This window comes from Prinia subflava, chromosome 15, assembly GCF_021018805.1.
Source record: "Prinia subflava isolate CZ2003 ecotype Zambia chromosome 15, Cam_Psub_1.2, whole genome shotgun sequence".
In the NCBI taxonomy this organism is placed as follows: Eukaryota; Metazoa; Chordata; class Aves; order Passeriformes; family Cisticolidae; genus Prinia; species Prinia subflava.
In genome coordinates, this window is record NC_086261.1 from 13907146 (window position 1) to 13921920 (window position 14775).

Here is a 14775-nt window from a genome sequence, read left to right on the forward strand (position 1 = left end):
AAAACATGAGACAGAAAAAAAGGTAATTTTAATTTTATTTCCACACACAAGCCTGTCAGGTTTTTGTGTTCTGACTTTCTTAGCTTCTGGCAAGGCCAGAATGGAGTATGTCTTGTAAAATACTTCAAGAGCAGGAACAACAATAAAAAAGCCTCAGCAGCTTTTAAAGCTTAAAGAACATGAAAGCTTTTTTATTTCACTAGAGCCGACAGTCGTGCCAACCACATCAGCTCGAGTGGAGCCGCAGGTCGTGAGTTCTGCTTCCACCACCAGCTCCAGTACGTCTACCTCAGAGCAGGCCTCTGATGCAGCTCCCAGCGTGTCCAGCAGCCAGCCCTCTGCAGCACCAGAGAGCACTGCCAGCCTCCCCAGTGGCAGCACTGCTGGGACCTCAACTGCAGGTACAGGATAAGAGCTTTGAGCTGTTGCGTTGCCTCTGAGTACAGAGGAGGTGGAGGACGTTAATCAGCATTCTCTAAATTAAATGCCAGTGAACTTTCTGAACAATACTGAACCTAACAGTGGTAAGCTGAGAAGACAGAAATATTAAAAAGACCATTGATTTCTCCATAAAGATAGAGAAAATTTGCTGGAGCTTTCTGCTTGTGCCTTTGGAATGACTTGGGTATACCTAACAAACCACATCCGTACTTTTTGAGGAGGTGGAATGTAGTTCACTGGGAATTAGGTCTCTCATTGCAGTGTGTTACAGAGGTGTTATTTCAGTGTGTGTTGTAAGGAAGTGCAGGATGTATCTGGATTCCTTGAGTATATCTCCTGCTGTGGATAACCCTCTGGGAGCACATTTAGCACACAGACCTGCAGAGTTGTATATACAGGGAGCACTCATGACATCCCTGAAACAAAGCTGCCCTGTCTGCAAGTGTGGTGAGGGACAATTAATGTGAGTGGACCACAGTTGCACAGGAATTTGAGGTCTCTGCACACTAACCACAGGAACAATTTTTCCTCCTTTCCCTGCTGATGACATGCCTTACATTTGTGGAATAAGGCAAATGTCAGTTCATGTCCTCCAGCTGTTGCCCTGAGTACTTCCACCTGAACCATTTAGTTTTGCTTCATTTCGCAGGTATAGCTAAGTCTTACTTTTTGTATCTAGTTTTTGTTATAGTCCAGATCTGGTTTTCAATTGGTTAAATATGTAATTGTGAGGTACAAATTGTTTTGTTTCTATTTAAGACACTGCTTTACAGTGATCAGCTCTACTAATTTTTTTCACTTCAATATTAACTTTGTCTTCAAGATGAAATGAGAAGAGCTGCATCTAATTCGACACTGGAAACTGGCCCTCCGGCCATGCCAAGGCTGCCATCGTGCTGCCCCCAGCATTCTCCCTGCGGAGGACCTTCACAGACTCATCATGCTTTGGGGCACCCACACACCAGCTGCTTCCAGCAGCACGGCCACCACTTCCAGCATCACCACCACCACCACCACAACCCTCACCCCGCTGTCCCGCTGTCTCCTTCGTTCAGTGACTCCAGCTGCCCTGTGGAGAGGCCTCCTCCCGTGCCCGCCCCGTGTGGAGCAAGCAGCAGTTCTGGCTCCAGTTACCACGAGCAGGCATGTTTAATCCTTGTGACTCAGTCACACCTCGTGATTTGGGATTTCAAGTTGTTCCAGATAGCAGAGAATGGGATAAGGATGCTGAATTAAAAATTGCTCTCTTAGTCTGCATCAGGCATTCTAGAAGGGAACTAAAAGGAAAAATTGAGCTGTAATATATGAACACAAAACCCTGAAATTTTACAGAAAGACATAATCCTTCAAGTAATCGTTTACAGCTGACCTCTTCATGGCTGTAAGATGAGTGACTGCATAGCAAACCAAACATAATTACTTTGAAATATTCTGCCTATCAGAGCAGTTTTGCAATGCAAATTGTTGAGCGGCTTTGAGGGAAGAAAAATACCAAGCCTAATGTTCTGTATATGAAAAGTATAAAAGAGTTGCTCCTCTAAAAGCATTGTTTAAGACTTTTGGTAATTAAATCATAACTGTAAAACAATATAGTCATAAGAAAGAACAGTACTGTGCTAAGTTACAGTATGCAGAACTATCAATCTTATTTATTATAGGGGTTTTTGTTGAGGTTTTAGTTTGGTTGGGGGCAGTGGGGGTTTTTGGTTGTTTTTTACAGAACCTAGTGTAAGGAAGTTAGTCTCTCACCAGATTCATTAATTTAGGAATAAGAAATGTTAACCATATTTAAAAAATGTTCCAGACTCAAGCCGTAAAACGTCAAAATTTGGATCCCAGTTGCTTGTGGTAGTAATTTTCCTTTTTTTGAAATCTGATGCTTAAATTGTGACTTTGCTTTCAATGTCTGGAGAGTGGCTTGAGAAAAGCTGGTTTGTTTCTGCAGCAGGCATTGCCAGTGGACCTGAGCAGCAGTGGTATCAGAAGCCACGGCAGCGGCGCTTTCCACGGGACATCAGCCTTCGACCCGTGCTGCCCCGGCTCCTCGTCGCGCACGGCGCTCTACGGGCACCAGGCGGGCGCGGGGCCCAGCCAGGCACTGGCCATGGACGGCTACGGCTCGGGCATCGTGGCACAGCCGCAGCCACAGCCGCCGCCGCAGGCCTCGCTCTCCTCCTGCCGCCACTACATGCATTCCCCCTGTGAGTAACACTGCTGTACTGCTGTACTGCATGCATTCCCCCTGTGAGTAACACTGCTGTACTGCTGTACTGCATGCATTCCCCCTGTGAGTAACACTGCTGTACTGCTGTACTGCATGCATTCCCCCTGTGAGTAATACTGCTGTACTGCTGTACTGCATGCATTCCCCCTGTGAGTAACACTGCTGTACTGCTGTACTGCATGCATTCCCCCTGTGAGTAATACTGCTGTACTGCTGTACTGCATGCATTCCCCCTGTGAGTAATACTGCTGTACTGCATGCATTCCCCCTGTGAGTAATACTGCTGTACTGCTGTACTGCATGCATTCCCCCTGTGAGTAACACTGCTGTACTGCTGTACTGCATGCATTCCCCCTGTGAGTAACACTGCTGTACTGCTGGCACTGCATGCATTCCCCCTGTGAGTAATGCTGCTGTACTGCATGCATTCCCCCTGTGAGTAACACTGCTGTACTGCTGTACTGCATGCATTCCCCCTGTGAGTAATACTGCTGTACTGCATGCATTCCCCCTGTGAGTAATACTGCTGTACTGCATGCATTCCCCCTGTGAGTAACACTGCTGTACTGCTGGCACTGCATGCATTCCCCCTGTGAGTAATACTGCTGTACTGCATGCATTCCCCCTGTGAGTAATACTGCTGTACTGCATGCATTCCCCCTGTGAGTACTGCTGTACTGCCGACACTGCATGCATTCCCCCTGTGAGTAATACTGCTGTACTGCCGACACTGCATGCATTCCCCCTGTGAGTAATACTGCTGTACTGCTGTACTGCATGCATTCCCCCTGTGAGTAATACTGCTGTACTGCTGGCACTGCATGCATTCCCCCTGTGAGTAACACTGCTGTACTGCTGTACTGCATGCATTCCCCCTGTGAGTAACACTGCTGTACTGCTGTACTGCATGCATTCCCCCTGTGAGTAATACTGCTGTACTGCATGCATTCCCTCTGTGAGTAATACTGCTGTACTGCTGTACTGCATGCATTCCCCCTGTGAGTACTGCTGTACTGCTGTACTGCATGCATTCCCCCTGTGAGTACTGCTGTACTGCTGCCACTGCATGCATTCTCCCTGTGAGTACTGCTGTACTGCCGACACTGCATGCATTCCCCCTGTGAGTAATACTGCTGTACTGCTGTACTGTATGCATTCCCCCTGTGAGTAATACTGCTGTACTGCTGTACTGCATGCATTCCCCCTGTGAGTACTGCTGTACTGCCGACACTGCATGCATTCCCCCTGTGAGTAATACTGCTGTACTGCTGTACTGCATGCATTCCCCCTGTGAGTAACACTGCTGTACTGCTGTACTGCATGCATTCCCCCTGTGAGTAACACTGCTGTACTGCTGTACTGCATGTATTCCCCCTGTGAGTACTGCTGGCACTGGCAGCAGGGAACACTCCTGCCTGCTTGCATTGATCCCAGAGCTGGCCTGGTAAAAACATGGGTTAAGAAATAATTTAAACAGGGGGCTTGAACAGGACCAAGATAAAGTTAAAATACTTTCTTGCAAGCAACCATAATAACATTGAGACTTCAAAACTGTATTTACTATGAAAATATTTTTCATCTCCTTTGTATTCTAGCAGTGGCTTTTTATTTCATTTCCCATGGTCGGTTCCTTGTCCCCACAGTGAGGTCTGCTTTAGCAGAATTATTTGTTTGATGGTGATTTTTTTTTTTGCATTTTATTGTCTCTGTAGAATAGTGGAAGGAGGGGGATTGAACTTTTAAAAATGAAACAACAAATATAAAATAATATTAGAAGGGGATTCTGTCCTTCTGTTCCTCCTTCGTGAGACCCCACCTGGAATAGTGATTCAGGTTTGGGCTCCTCAGCACAAGAAGGACAGGCCTGTTGGAGTGAGTCTGTGGAGGACCATGAAGATGCTCAGAGATTGGAGCACCCCTGCTCCATTGACAGGCCAAGAGAGTCGAAGTTGTTCAATCTGGCAAAGAGAAAGCTCTGGGGAACCTTATAGCACCTTCCAGTGCCTAAAGGGGCTCTAAGAGAGCTGAAGAGGGACCTTTGACAAAGGCATGTGGTGATAGGGCAAGGGGGAGTGGCTTTAAACTGGAAGAGAGTAGATTTAGATTGGGTTTGAGGAAGAAATTCCTCCCTGTGAGGGTGGTGAGGTGCTGGCACAGCTTGGCCAGAGAAGCTGTGTTTGCCCTTTCCCTGGAAGTGTTCAGGGCCAGGCTGGATATGGCTTGGAGCTGCCTTGTCCAGTTGAAGGTGTCCCTGTCCATGGCAGGGGCTTGGAACAAGGTGATCTTTGAAGTCTCTCCCAACCCAGACCTTTCTATGTACCTTTTCCAGCTGGTATCACACAGGTTTGGTTTCCTTTTTGTGCCAGCAATGGCAGACAGGATGCTTTTGGCTGCAGAAAATGTAGATTCAAGAAACCTAGGGTATATTTATTAAAAGTTGCACAAACACATATTCCCATGTTGCCACTGTTTAAACTGGTGTAATTATACTAAAACACCTGTGTGAAGATAGTTCTTAAAATAAATTTAAAACCTGCAACTGACCAAATTAAAAGCACCTGATGTTTTCATTGCAGATGCTTCCTTGACCAGGCCTCTTCACCATCAAGCTTCTGCATGTCCTCACTCTCATGGAAATCCTCCTCCACAGCCACAGCCTCCACCTCAAGTGGATTATGTTATCCCTCATCCAGTGCATCCCTTCCATCCTTCAATCTCCTCCCATGCATCTTCTCATCCTGTTCCACCTCCGCCACCAACTCATCCCTTGGCCAACGCAGCTGCTCCGATACCACAGCATCTCCCTGCCACACACCAGCCAATCTCCCATCACATCCCTGCAACAGCACCTCCGGCACAGAGGCTGCATCCTCACGAAGTGATCCAGAGGATGGAGGTCCAGAGAAGAAGAATGATGCAACACCCAACGTATGTCACAAATGTACTCAGAACAATATCTAAACATATAATTCATTTCCCTCAGGTTTGTAAAATGTTGCATGTGAATCTCAAACTGTTAATTGCATGGTTAGGAGCTGTTAGTGTTAAACCATGGCAAGAAGTGTCTTTACAAATCGTCAGAGTCACATGAGCGTTAGGACCGACCCTGCTGAGTTACATTTCTCAGTGGTGTCTCCAGGTAAGGCACAAAGGGGACATGGAAGATAAGGGGAGCTTGTTTCTCTTGCCCATTACTCCGGATAAAAAGCAAGAATTCCTGGACAGCCTGGAGAGTACATCATAAACTGGTCAAATGTCTCTTGACAGCATGTTTTACCTTGTTGATGCAGTTAAGATTCTTTTTATATAACCAATACTTAAAATAAAATGAACAAATTGTCATAAGGGACCATATACTATGTTTCATTCAGATTAGATACTTATATATCGTTACTATGTCTTTTGCTTTTGAAGAGGAGGAGTCTGAGAATTTAAAGAATCTGTAATTTAAAGATGTTTCTTTTAGATTAATACCTAGTTTAGGGAAAATGAGTCTATATGATGTTCAAGTTTCATGAAACCATGGAACTTGTTTTGCTGTGTTTTGTTTTTTGTCTTTTTTTAAATTAAATTGTGCTCTTCCAGATTTTTCCCTATAGTTACTTGATAAACTGCAGGGAGGTGAGACTACAAGTATATTCTGCTGATAGGTCTGTTCCAATGTTATCTGTACCACTGCAGAAAATGAACTGTTCTCTCATAATTTATACGAGCTTGACAGATTTCTCTGGAGAAGTGTCACTTTACAGTGATTAGAATAGTTGGCTGTTAAGTACATTTTTGCCTCTCTAGACATGTAAATTTACAAAATGTCTGGTCTACCTTGTCAGGTAGTTTAAGGTGGTACTGAACCTGGAGAACATATGAAGCTTTTGGTAAAATCTAAATTTTTTGGTTGAACAATAAACCATCCTTTCTGCTTTGAAAGCAATGTAAAGAAAAATCCTAATCCATTTATTTCTGTGGTAAAGTGGGAAGTGGGAAAGTAGCAGAAATCAGTCAGTAGGAGTTCTTTTTTAAATCCGTAGTTGTTCTGTACCAGCTGGCACAGATAAAAACTGTGTGCCCTGTTTACCTGAGCTATTATGCAAACATGTTTCAAGGAAGATGTCCTCTGATTAGTGTGTTAAGTTTGCCCTAATTACTTTTGGTGATAGTTTTACTAGAAATAATCTGCAGCAGAGCTGTGAATGACACTGAATCTGAGCATGAGTGTCTCATGGCCCTCCCTTTCCTACCTGCCCTTTGAGGTTAGGTCTAAACACTTTTTCAGTCTCTGCAGTCGTGGCTGCCAAGTGAAGGGCAGGTCACTGTAGCTGGCTGTGGCTTTGAATGCAAAATCTGTGTTAAAATTAGTTTGTAACTTATATCTAAAGTAGAAATTAAAATACTCCATGCTGAGTTTCTTATTTTAAAGGTGCTGTAGTTGCTTGGTCTTTAATTTCTCGGTTATGGGTGTTTCTTCATACAAAAAGTATGTGAAGTTAACTGTGGCTGTTCTTTGTTGTTTAGACGTGCTCATGAGCGGCCTCCTCCACATCCTCACAGAATGCACCCCAACTATGGTCACGGGCATCACATCCATGTGCCTCAGACGATGTCTTCCCATCCTCGACAGGCTCCAGAGAGATCTGCCTGGTGAGTGATCTGACACTGTTGGAGCTCTTGGGACTCTGGACAGGAGACCATAATGTGCTAGTAATGCTGACTGGTTTTAAAAGCTGCTGCGTGTACCTGGAGCTTAAAGTTTGTAGAGCTTTGAAATACTGCTTTGAGTACTCAGTATCTTAAATATATTTCTAGTGTTTTTTAAGGTGTTGTAGTACAAACTAGTATATTCTCTCCCCTCTTTAACTTATTTACAATTGCATCAGGCCCACTTATGAAGCATGCATTTATGTTCCACAATATATTTATTATTAAAAAAAATATTGTTGGCCATTAGTGAAGAGATGCATGCATGACAACTGCTGTTCCCACAGCGTGTGCTGCAGAGAAGACTCCACATGGATAATATTACTGGGCACAGTAAATGTGGAGTTATCTCGATTTTTTTCATACTAAATCTTTGCAGTTGTTTTAAAAATAACCTTTAGTAATGATAGGAGGATTTTTTAGCAAAGTTTAAATATGGCTTAAAAAAATATTTTACCTAAGGCTGTTGTTGTAGCTGTGCTGTGTTGTAGGCTGTCCAAAGCAGTGGGATTGTACCAAGCTGTTCTTTAGTGTAATGCCACTCTCGTTCGTGTGACAGGGAACTAGGAATTGAAGCTGGTGTGACTGCAGCTACTTACCCTCCAGGGCCCCTGCATCCCCACCTGGCCCACTACCACGCACCTCCTCGACTGCACCACTTGCAAATAGGGGCTCTTCCTCTAATGGTAAGGACATAGCTTATGGAAAATTATGGTCATTGGTCATTTTATCTTGTTTATCAGGAAAATAGATGTGTACACATTGCTGCAAAGTGCTTAACTGAAATGTGTCACTGTGTCTGTCTGTGTGTTACTCCCAGCGAGGGAGCTTGAGCAGGCCTATTGTGTATTGAGGAAACAGTATAGGGACATCTATATATTTCTAACTTCACCTCTTGTAAAATGAAATGTACTTGAACTAAATTGTCACTTGCATTGCAATGCATTGACCCTCTGCATCTGATTTTTAAAGTTCAGATTATTCTTTATTGAGTTTTGGATTGTTAAAGGTACCAACTTTGCACCCAACGCATGAGAATTAGCACTGATTCTTTCTTTTTAAGGTGTGTATACACACAACTAGAATCCCATCTAGAGATTTGATTGTTTTCAAATGATGTTTATTATTCATCAACCTAATTCTGTGTGATAAAAGTATATAACTTTGTAGCATGAAGAGTTATAATCTGCAAGAAGTGTGAGGGTAAGGTCATCCCCTGTTACATATAATTTTTTAATCTACAGTAGAAAACAAAAACAAACCAGTATATCTTCGATATTGAACAGAGTATTATTTTTGAAAGAATGCTTCTGGGTTTAGTTAAAATTTTTCTTAATTTTGTTTAATGAAAATTCACAGAGAAACAAATTTAGTTTGAGTATATTTAGTGTTTCTGTATGGTCAAGCAATAATGTTTAATCATCTTAAAACTAGTTAATCCAATCAAATTTGTGATATTCATCTGTAAATTAATGCTAAAATTATAATTTAAAAAAACCCCTGCAAGTCTCCTCCTTTCAAAACTCCTCTGTTAGTAGCCTGAATTGACATTTTGGGCTTGAAGTGTAAATTTACAATCAAATTGTCCTAACTGTCTCCAGTCTGGTCTTGCATTGCGTGTTCCTCACTCTCTCACCACCAGCCACGATGATCCTTCAGTACCTCCCTGATGGATGAGGGTTGGTCACTCGTGGCTGTTGCTCACATACTTAGCACAGACTTTCTCAGGAAGTTTGTAGAATTTGATATTTTACTGTAGCCAATGAGATCCTTATTGCATAACCTTCTCCTGTGCATCATCTCTTCAAATAAAGTTTTTCTGCATTCTTCAGTTAGGTGTCTGCTTTTTCGAGTGGATGAAAGATGGCTTTACTCTCTCACATTTATTTCACGCTTTGTGCTGTAACAGGTAACATCAGCTGCTTTAGATTCCCTCTAAAAGTTCAGGGAACTGTAACTGTGTTAGGAGACAACAAGTTAAATCTGGGCCTGTTTTAGCTCATTTTCATCAGGGCTAATAAGTCATGTGTGGGTTTTACTTCAATTATCATTGTGAAGTTTCTAGAAACTTAGGAGTTCAGATAATCCTTTTATTTCAGTGTCATGAGAAACTTTTAATTGTATTTTAATTTTAATTGGGATATTCCTACAGCTAAAATATTACATAAGCAAATAGTTGAGACCCCACTCTTCATCTTTTTAGCAGCAGAGGAGAAGAAACCTATGATAGAGAATGTTCAGAAGTATTTCCTGAATGTGTGATAAAATATTTTAGGGATTTATGCCCTTCTGCTTGGTAACTGCAGCTTCTAATTGGTAAAAGTGGCAGATGAAATAAGGATTTTTAAGTCTACAGAAATTTGTGCAAGTGTTTATGTAGGGGCATTTGATCCTTACAACAGTAATTAATGAGTGCTGAGTGAAAGTTGAGTTTGTGTTTTGGGGCTTTGTACACACTGCATGTGTACATGTTTGTGTACATGTTTCATGGGGAACAGACTGCTCTGAGCAGCATTTCCTCGAGTGTTTGGGGTCTGGTTTGGACCTTGCTGTGATCAGATGCAGCTCTGTGACTTTAAAGTTGTGTAGTTTTTGACTAAAATGAAGTGTATTCACACACTAGAAGAACATGAAGACAGGTTAGAGCTCTGCTAGAAGTTATATATACAATGAGTTCAAAGCATTGAGTTCAAAGCATGCCTTTTGAAGACTCTAAATAAGGAAAGTCACAAGTTTTGTTCACACGTGTGCGAGAGTACAGCGGATCTGTCAGCAGAACTTATTTTGAATACAGATCCAGTAGTCAGTGAAGTTTTTCATCTAACAAACTTGACTGGATTTGAAACAAAAGTGCTGTTTTAGACAAGAGATTATTTGCACCTGCCACCTGTTTTTCCCTTTGTAACTTTAGGAATAGGGGTGGGGGAAGAGAGGCTGAACTGTGATCAGAGTCCCTCTGCAAAGGTGTTAATGTTCAAAGGAGTGCTTTCTTCTTCAGTTACAGAGGGTACTAAATAGAGATTTCATGAGTCATATTTTTTGATGCAGATATCATAAACTATTCTTTTTTTAAGACAGGGTTGTCTTTTAAAGCAGCTGATGCAGTCACTCAACTAAGCATTTCATTAGTAGTGAATCCACTTTGTGAAATGGCTTGCAGCACAATTGGCAGTGTGCCTTTTTTATGTGGAGTAGTGAAACCCGTTCAAACTAGCACCAGACTGTAAAGGACACAATGGATTATTTGGGCTTTAATGACATTAGTACTCTGTATCACTTTCTGACTTAAATTAGATGCAGATAACCCAGTCTTCATCTACTCAGTGCTGGAATGCAGACTGCAGTTTTAATCCTCAGGGAGACAAAATGATAAAGATGTGTGGGGGAAGATAATCAGTGTTCAGCAGCTTTGACAGTCCAAACAGAGGGTTGGGGAAACAAAATCTTCTCTTCTGCTAGTCTGGTTGAAAAGACTTGTACCTGTTTAAGTGTTGTTTCAGGAGGAGTCCTAGATTAAAAACAGTTAGGAAGAGCTTTCTTCATATCTTTGTATCCAAGGGTCAGGCTGCTTCCCTCCTTGATTTAATGTAATTAGTTTGTGACCCTGGCTTAGACTTCATGTTTGTTACTGTCTTAAGGCCATGTATGTGCTGAGGAAAGAGCTGTCAAATGAAATTCTGGACAAATACCCATTCTGCTAACTGATCATTTTTAGGGACACCCAAGTGAAGATCAGCATGTGGCATAACTAATGGAACGTTAGACAAGAAGGATGAAGGACACAAAGGCTTTTTATCTGTTTCTCTTGTTTTTCTCTGATACCAGTGTTTGTTTTTAGATGCCACTTCTATTTCTGTTTACTCAGGGTTCCTTTGGCCGCTCCTTTGGCACTGTTAATGAAAGGCTTCTTCACTTGGGACTGTTTACCACATGAGGGTGGGCAGGGTGGCAGTTTCTGTAATTTGTTGTGGAGTATGGTGTCCAGATTCCTGACTCCAGCTTCTTCTGCCATTTTGAGTAATGTCCTGTTGAATGTGGATTTCAGGGGTGAGGAGTGGTGGGGGAAATTATTTGGACTATGTAGTTTGCTAGGTATGCTGTAATAAATAGAGCTGATGCAAGCTTTGAGAAGACTCCTTAATTTATCTGTCAACCTGCAGCATTTCAGTCTGGGGGAGATCTCTGGATCTTATTTAAAAAAAAAAAAAAAGACAACAAACCAACCAAACAAAAAAAAAACCAAAACAACAACAAAAACCCAAACAAACCCCAAGCAAACCTAAAGTTTTTTATGGTACTTTAATATCTCTCAGGTATTTCACATCCAGCTTTCAATGTGCTGTGGCCCCTTTTTCTTCTACTGCAGAGCCTTACTGTTTTGTTCCTTTCCCTGTGGATTGATTCTAAGCTTTTGAGGCTGACTTTACTCTTAGTTGTGAAAATCCTTAGGGATTTGGAGGTGTAAGCCAGTAGGTCCCAGCACGTTATGGTAGTTGTGTGCTGGTCAGAATAATATTGCTCAGAGTGCAGTCGTACAGGAGTTGCAGCTCAAAGAGGTGCAGCTGTTCTGTGCTCCAAAAGCCAACAAGTTTCTGTATAATACCTGAACACTTTGTAACTTAATGTGATGTAGTAAGAGTAGTTCAGATGAACTTCAGCTTTGAAATAGCCTTGATTAGCTGCATCAATAGAATTGCATTTTTAAGAAAAAGCTTATAGGTTTTTTTCTTAATGTAAACATGAAATACTGTTCTTTGGTTTTTTGTAGGGTAAAAGCTATTGAAGAGCATTCATTTTATATTCCCCTAAGGCACAGGTAAAACATTGGATTTTATCTGTGCAGCAGATGGTACTTCATTGGGTTCCTTCACCCAATGATTTTTCTGTGAAAACTGCAGCTTTTCCCTGTTTGTATTTGGCTTAAGACATTAAATGATGAGTTTTACTCCTCTTTGTGTACTGATAGTAGCTGAGCAGTTAGTTAACTGCAAAGGCTTACACTGGGGATTTGTTCTAATACATATGAAATCATACTTAATGTGAGTCATGGAGCCTGGGGTGGACAAGATAAGCAGAACCATACAGAGCTGGAATCTCTCCACTGACTGGCAGCTGAAAAGCAGAAAGATCCTGCAAAGATAGAGGGTATTTAAAGGAGAGTAGCAAGGAAGAAAGGCTTCCCTGAAGGTTAGGTGCCTCAGACTGTTGAGAAAGTTTTGTTGTAAATGGTTCAGACTTAGCCTTGAATTGTTTTAGTTGCTGCAGATTTTTGTGGTCATGGAAAGTATCAATAGAAAGTGCAAAACAAGAAACAAGTGATACTTGTGCAGTTCTTGGCAGATTTGTGCTGGAATTTGCAGGTCCAGAATATATTGCTTTAAAGAATATGTTTTAATTTGACTGTATCCAAAAGAATATATACAAACACTTAGTGCAGACTGGCATTGCCTTTAATTGCTTACATTCTTCATTAGCTTTAACCTTTTCCTTTCTTTCTTGCATTCTATTTGAAAACTTACTGAAAACTAACGTCCACTTGTATGTGAAGCTCTTCAAGAGTGCTGAAGTCTTTTTGCATTTGAAGCTTGGTGTAACTGTCAAAGGGATTTGAGTAAGACTGTTCTTAGTTGGGTATTACTGATAGTTCTCTCTTAAAAGTCTTGTCTCCATCTTGTAGTCACAAATGTGCTTAGTTAAGATCTTGCTGTGTTAGGAGACTACTTATTCTGCAGATGTGAAAGAACTGTTTTATTTTTTCTTTTGTTCTTAGAGATGTTTTGTCAGAGTAACATTTTACCTGACCAGAAATGTGAGCTGTGCTCTCATTTTATAAAAGACCCTGTACTTAATGTGTGTTCAGGTAATTTTGCAGAGGTGTTACGCCATCCCCAGCAGGATAACATGAAGGCCCATTTGGTAGCATGAAAACATTGTCCCACACAAGATTTCTGTTGTCTTGAGTTCAGTAGTTTGTTGTGGTAGGTGCTCTGAACAGTTTTTGGGTTTGTACTGTTAAATTTTGTAGGTTTCTCAGTCTCCAGTAGCAGAATTTGTTCCAAATAGAAGACCTATCCAGGTGCATGTCTCTGCAGTTGGTAAACTGACTGCTGAGGCAATTGGAACTATAATTATGGAATTACAGCAATACATCTGGTACTTTGTACCTCTTGTAATGAGGCAGTATCTGCACTATCAGAGGCATTGTTTTCCGAAAGACTCATTTCAGATCCTGGTCAATAGGAAGCAGGCATTGAATACATCTTCTGAGACTTAGGTTTAAGTTTTGTCAGGAGTTCCTTCCTCTGAGTGGTGGCCATGGATTCCCAATGCTACAATACACAATAAATTTTTCTAAATTATGCTAGACAGATCTATGTCTAGTGAAAACCTGGCACAATAAGTATGTTCATAGTGTGAGTGAATGACCTAGTTCTTTAAATGCGTTTGCTGTAATTGGAAGCTGAAGTACAATTACACGCTAAAATGCAGAATGAATCATAAATCAGTGATTATCTGAGATTTCTTACAAATCAGCATGTTTTTAATCTGTGCCCCCAAATTCCCTTAGTTATAGCCACAGTTCATATTGTCAAACAGTAAGCCCTATGATACCAACAAATACTACTTATGTGAAGTATTTTGGTATGCACATTAATGTGCATCTTTGGTTTCTATTACTCCAGTTTAACATTTAAAACCAGTATTGTGGCTGTATTTGCAGTGGATGTTGGCACTACATTTCACAAGCATTGTCATTTAACAAGCACCACATAAAGTGCTTTAAAATAATCAGATTCTGCCTTCCTTTTCCAGAAAAGAATTATTTAGGGCAGAGGAATCTTGTCTATCCTGTCAGCTTTTAGGTACAAGACTGGAATTGAAAACTGTAGAAAGGCAACTTCTTGGTCTCTTATTTAATGTGGGTAGCTTTGTCTAGGTCTGTGCTTTTCCACAATGCATTCATTGAGTTTTACACCTTTTTATATGTTAAACTTGGACATGTCTGATGGAGAGAAGAAGAGCAACACGTGAATGTGTGACTTCATGAATAGTATCTGGGATATCTGATTTGTGGACAGCCTCAAGAGATGAATGTTGAGCTGTCATATACAGCAGTAGAGACATTATCAGCTGATAGCACAGAAAGGAAAATGGTACTCAAGTATTTCGAAGTGAATTGCTGCTAAACAGTCTTCCTGTCGGTGTGTAAACCAAATCTGCTGATCAATTTGTGGTTTTTTCACCTGTTCATTAAAAATTGGGATCTTTCTGACAAGAAGTCAATACCATTATTCACTCATCTTGCTGGGGTAAAAAGGGAATTCAGCAGCCTGCTGTGGAGGTCCCTGCTATATTCACTGTCCTTCAGCTCTACTCTATGAAAAGTGCTGGTGCTTGAGGGGCCTGTGGGATAT

General features: G+C 41.4%; 1 protein-coding gene across 4 annotated transcripts in view; it reads left to right on the plus strand.

The window, feature by feature from the left end:
* The window catches only part of RNF111 (ring finger protein 111), a 44779-nt gene that overhangs the window by 23817 nt on the left and 6187 nt on the right, over positions 1-14775 (plus strand). For 2 of the 4 annotated variants that reach the window (XM_063412872.1, XM_063412876.1), the window contains exons 5-10: positions 204-401; positions 1265-1584; positions 2387-2642; positions 5242-5593; positions 7178-7303; positions 7920-8046. In XM_063412872.1, the coding sequence (XP_063268942.1) occupies positions 204-401; positions 1265-1584; positions 2387-2642; positions 5242-5593; positions 7178-7303; positions 7920-8046 (1379 nt within the window). The remainder of the gene's footprint in view (positions 1-203; positions 402-1264; positions 1585-2386; positions 2643-5241; positions 5594-7177; positions 7304-7919; positions 8047-14775) is intronic. The other 2 variants (XM_063412873.1, XM_063412877.1) reach the window with 1 other exon arrangement.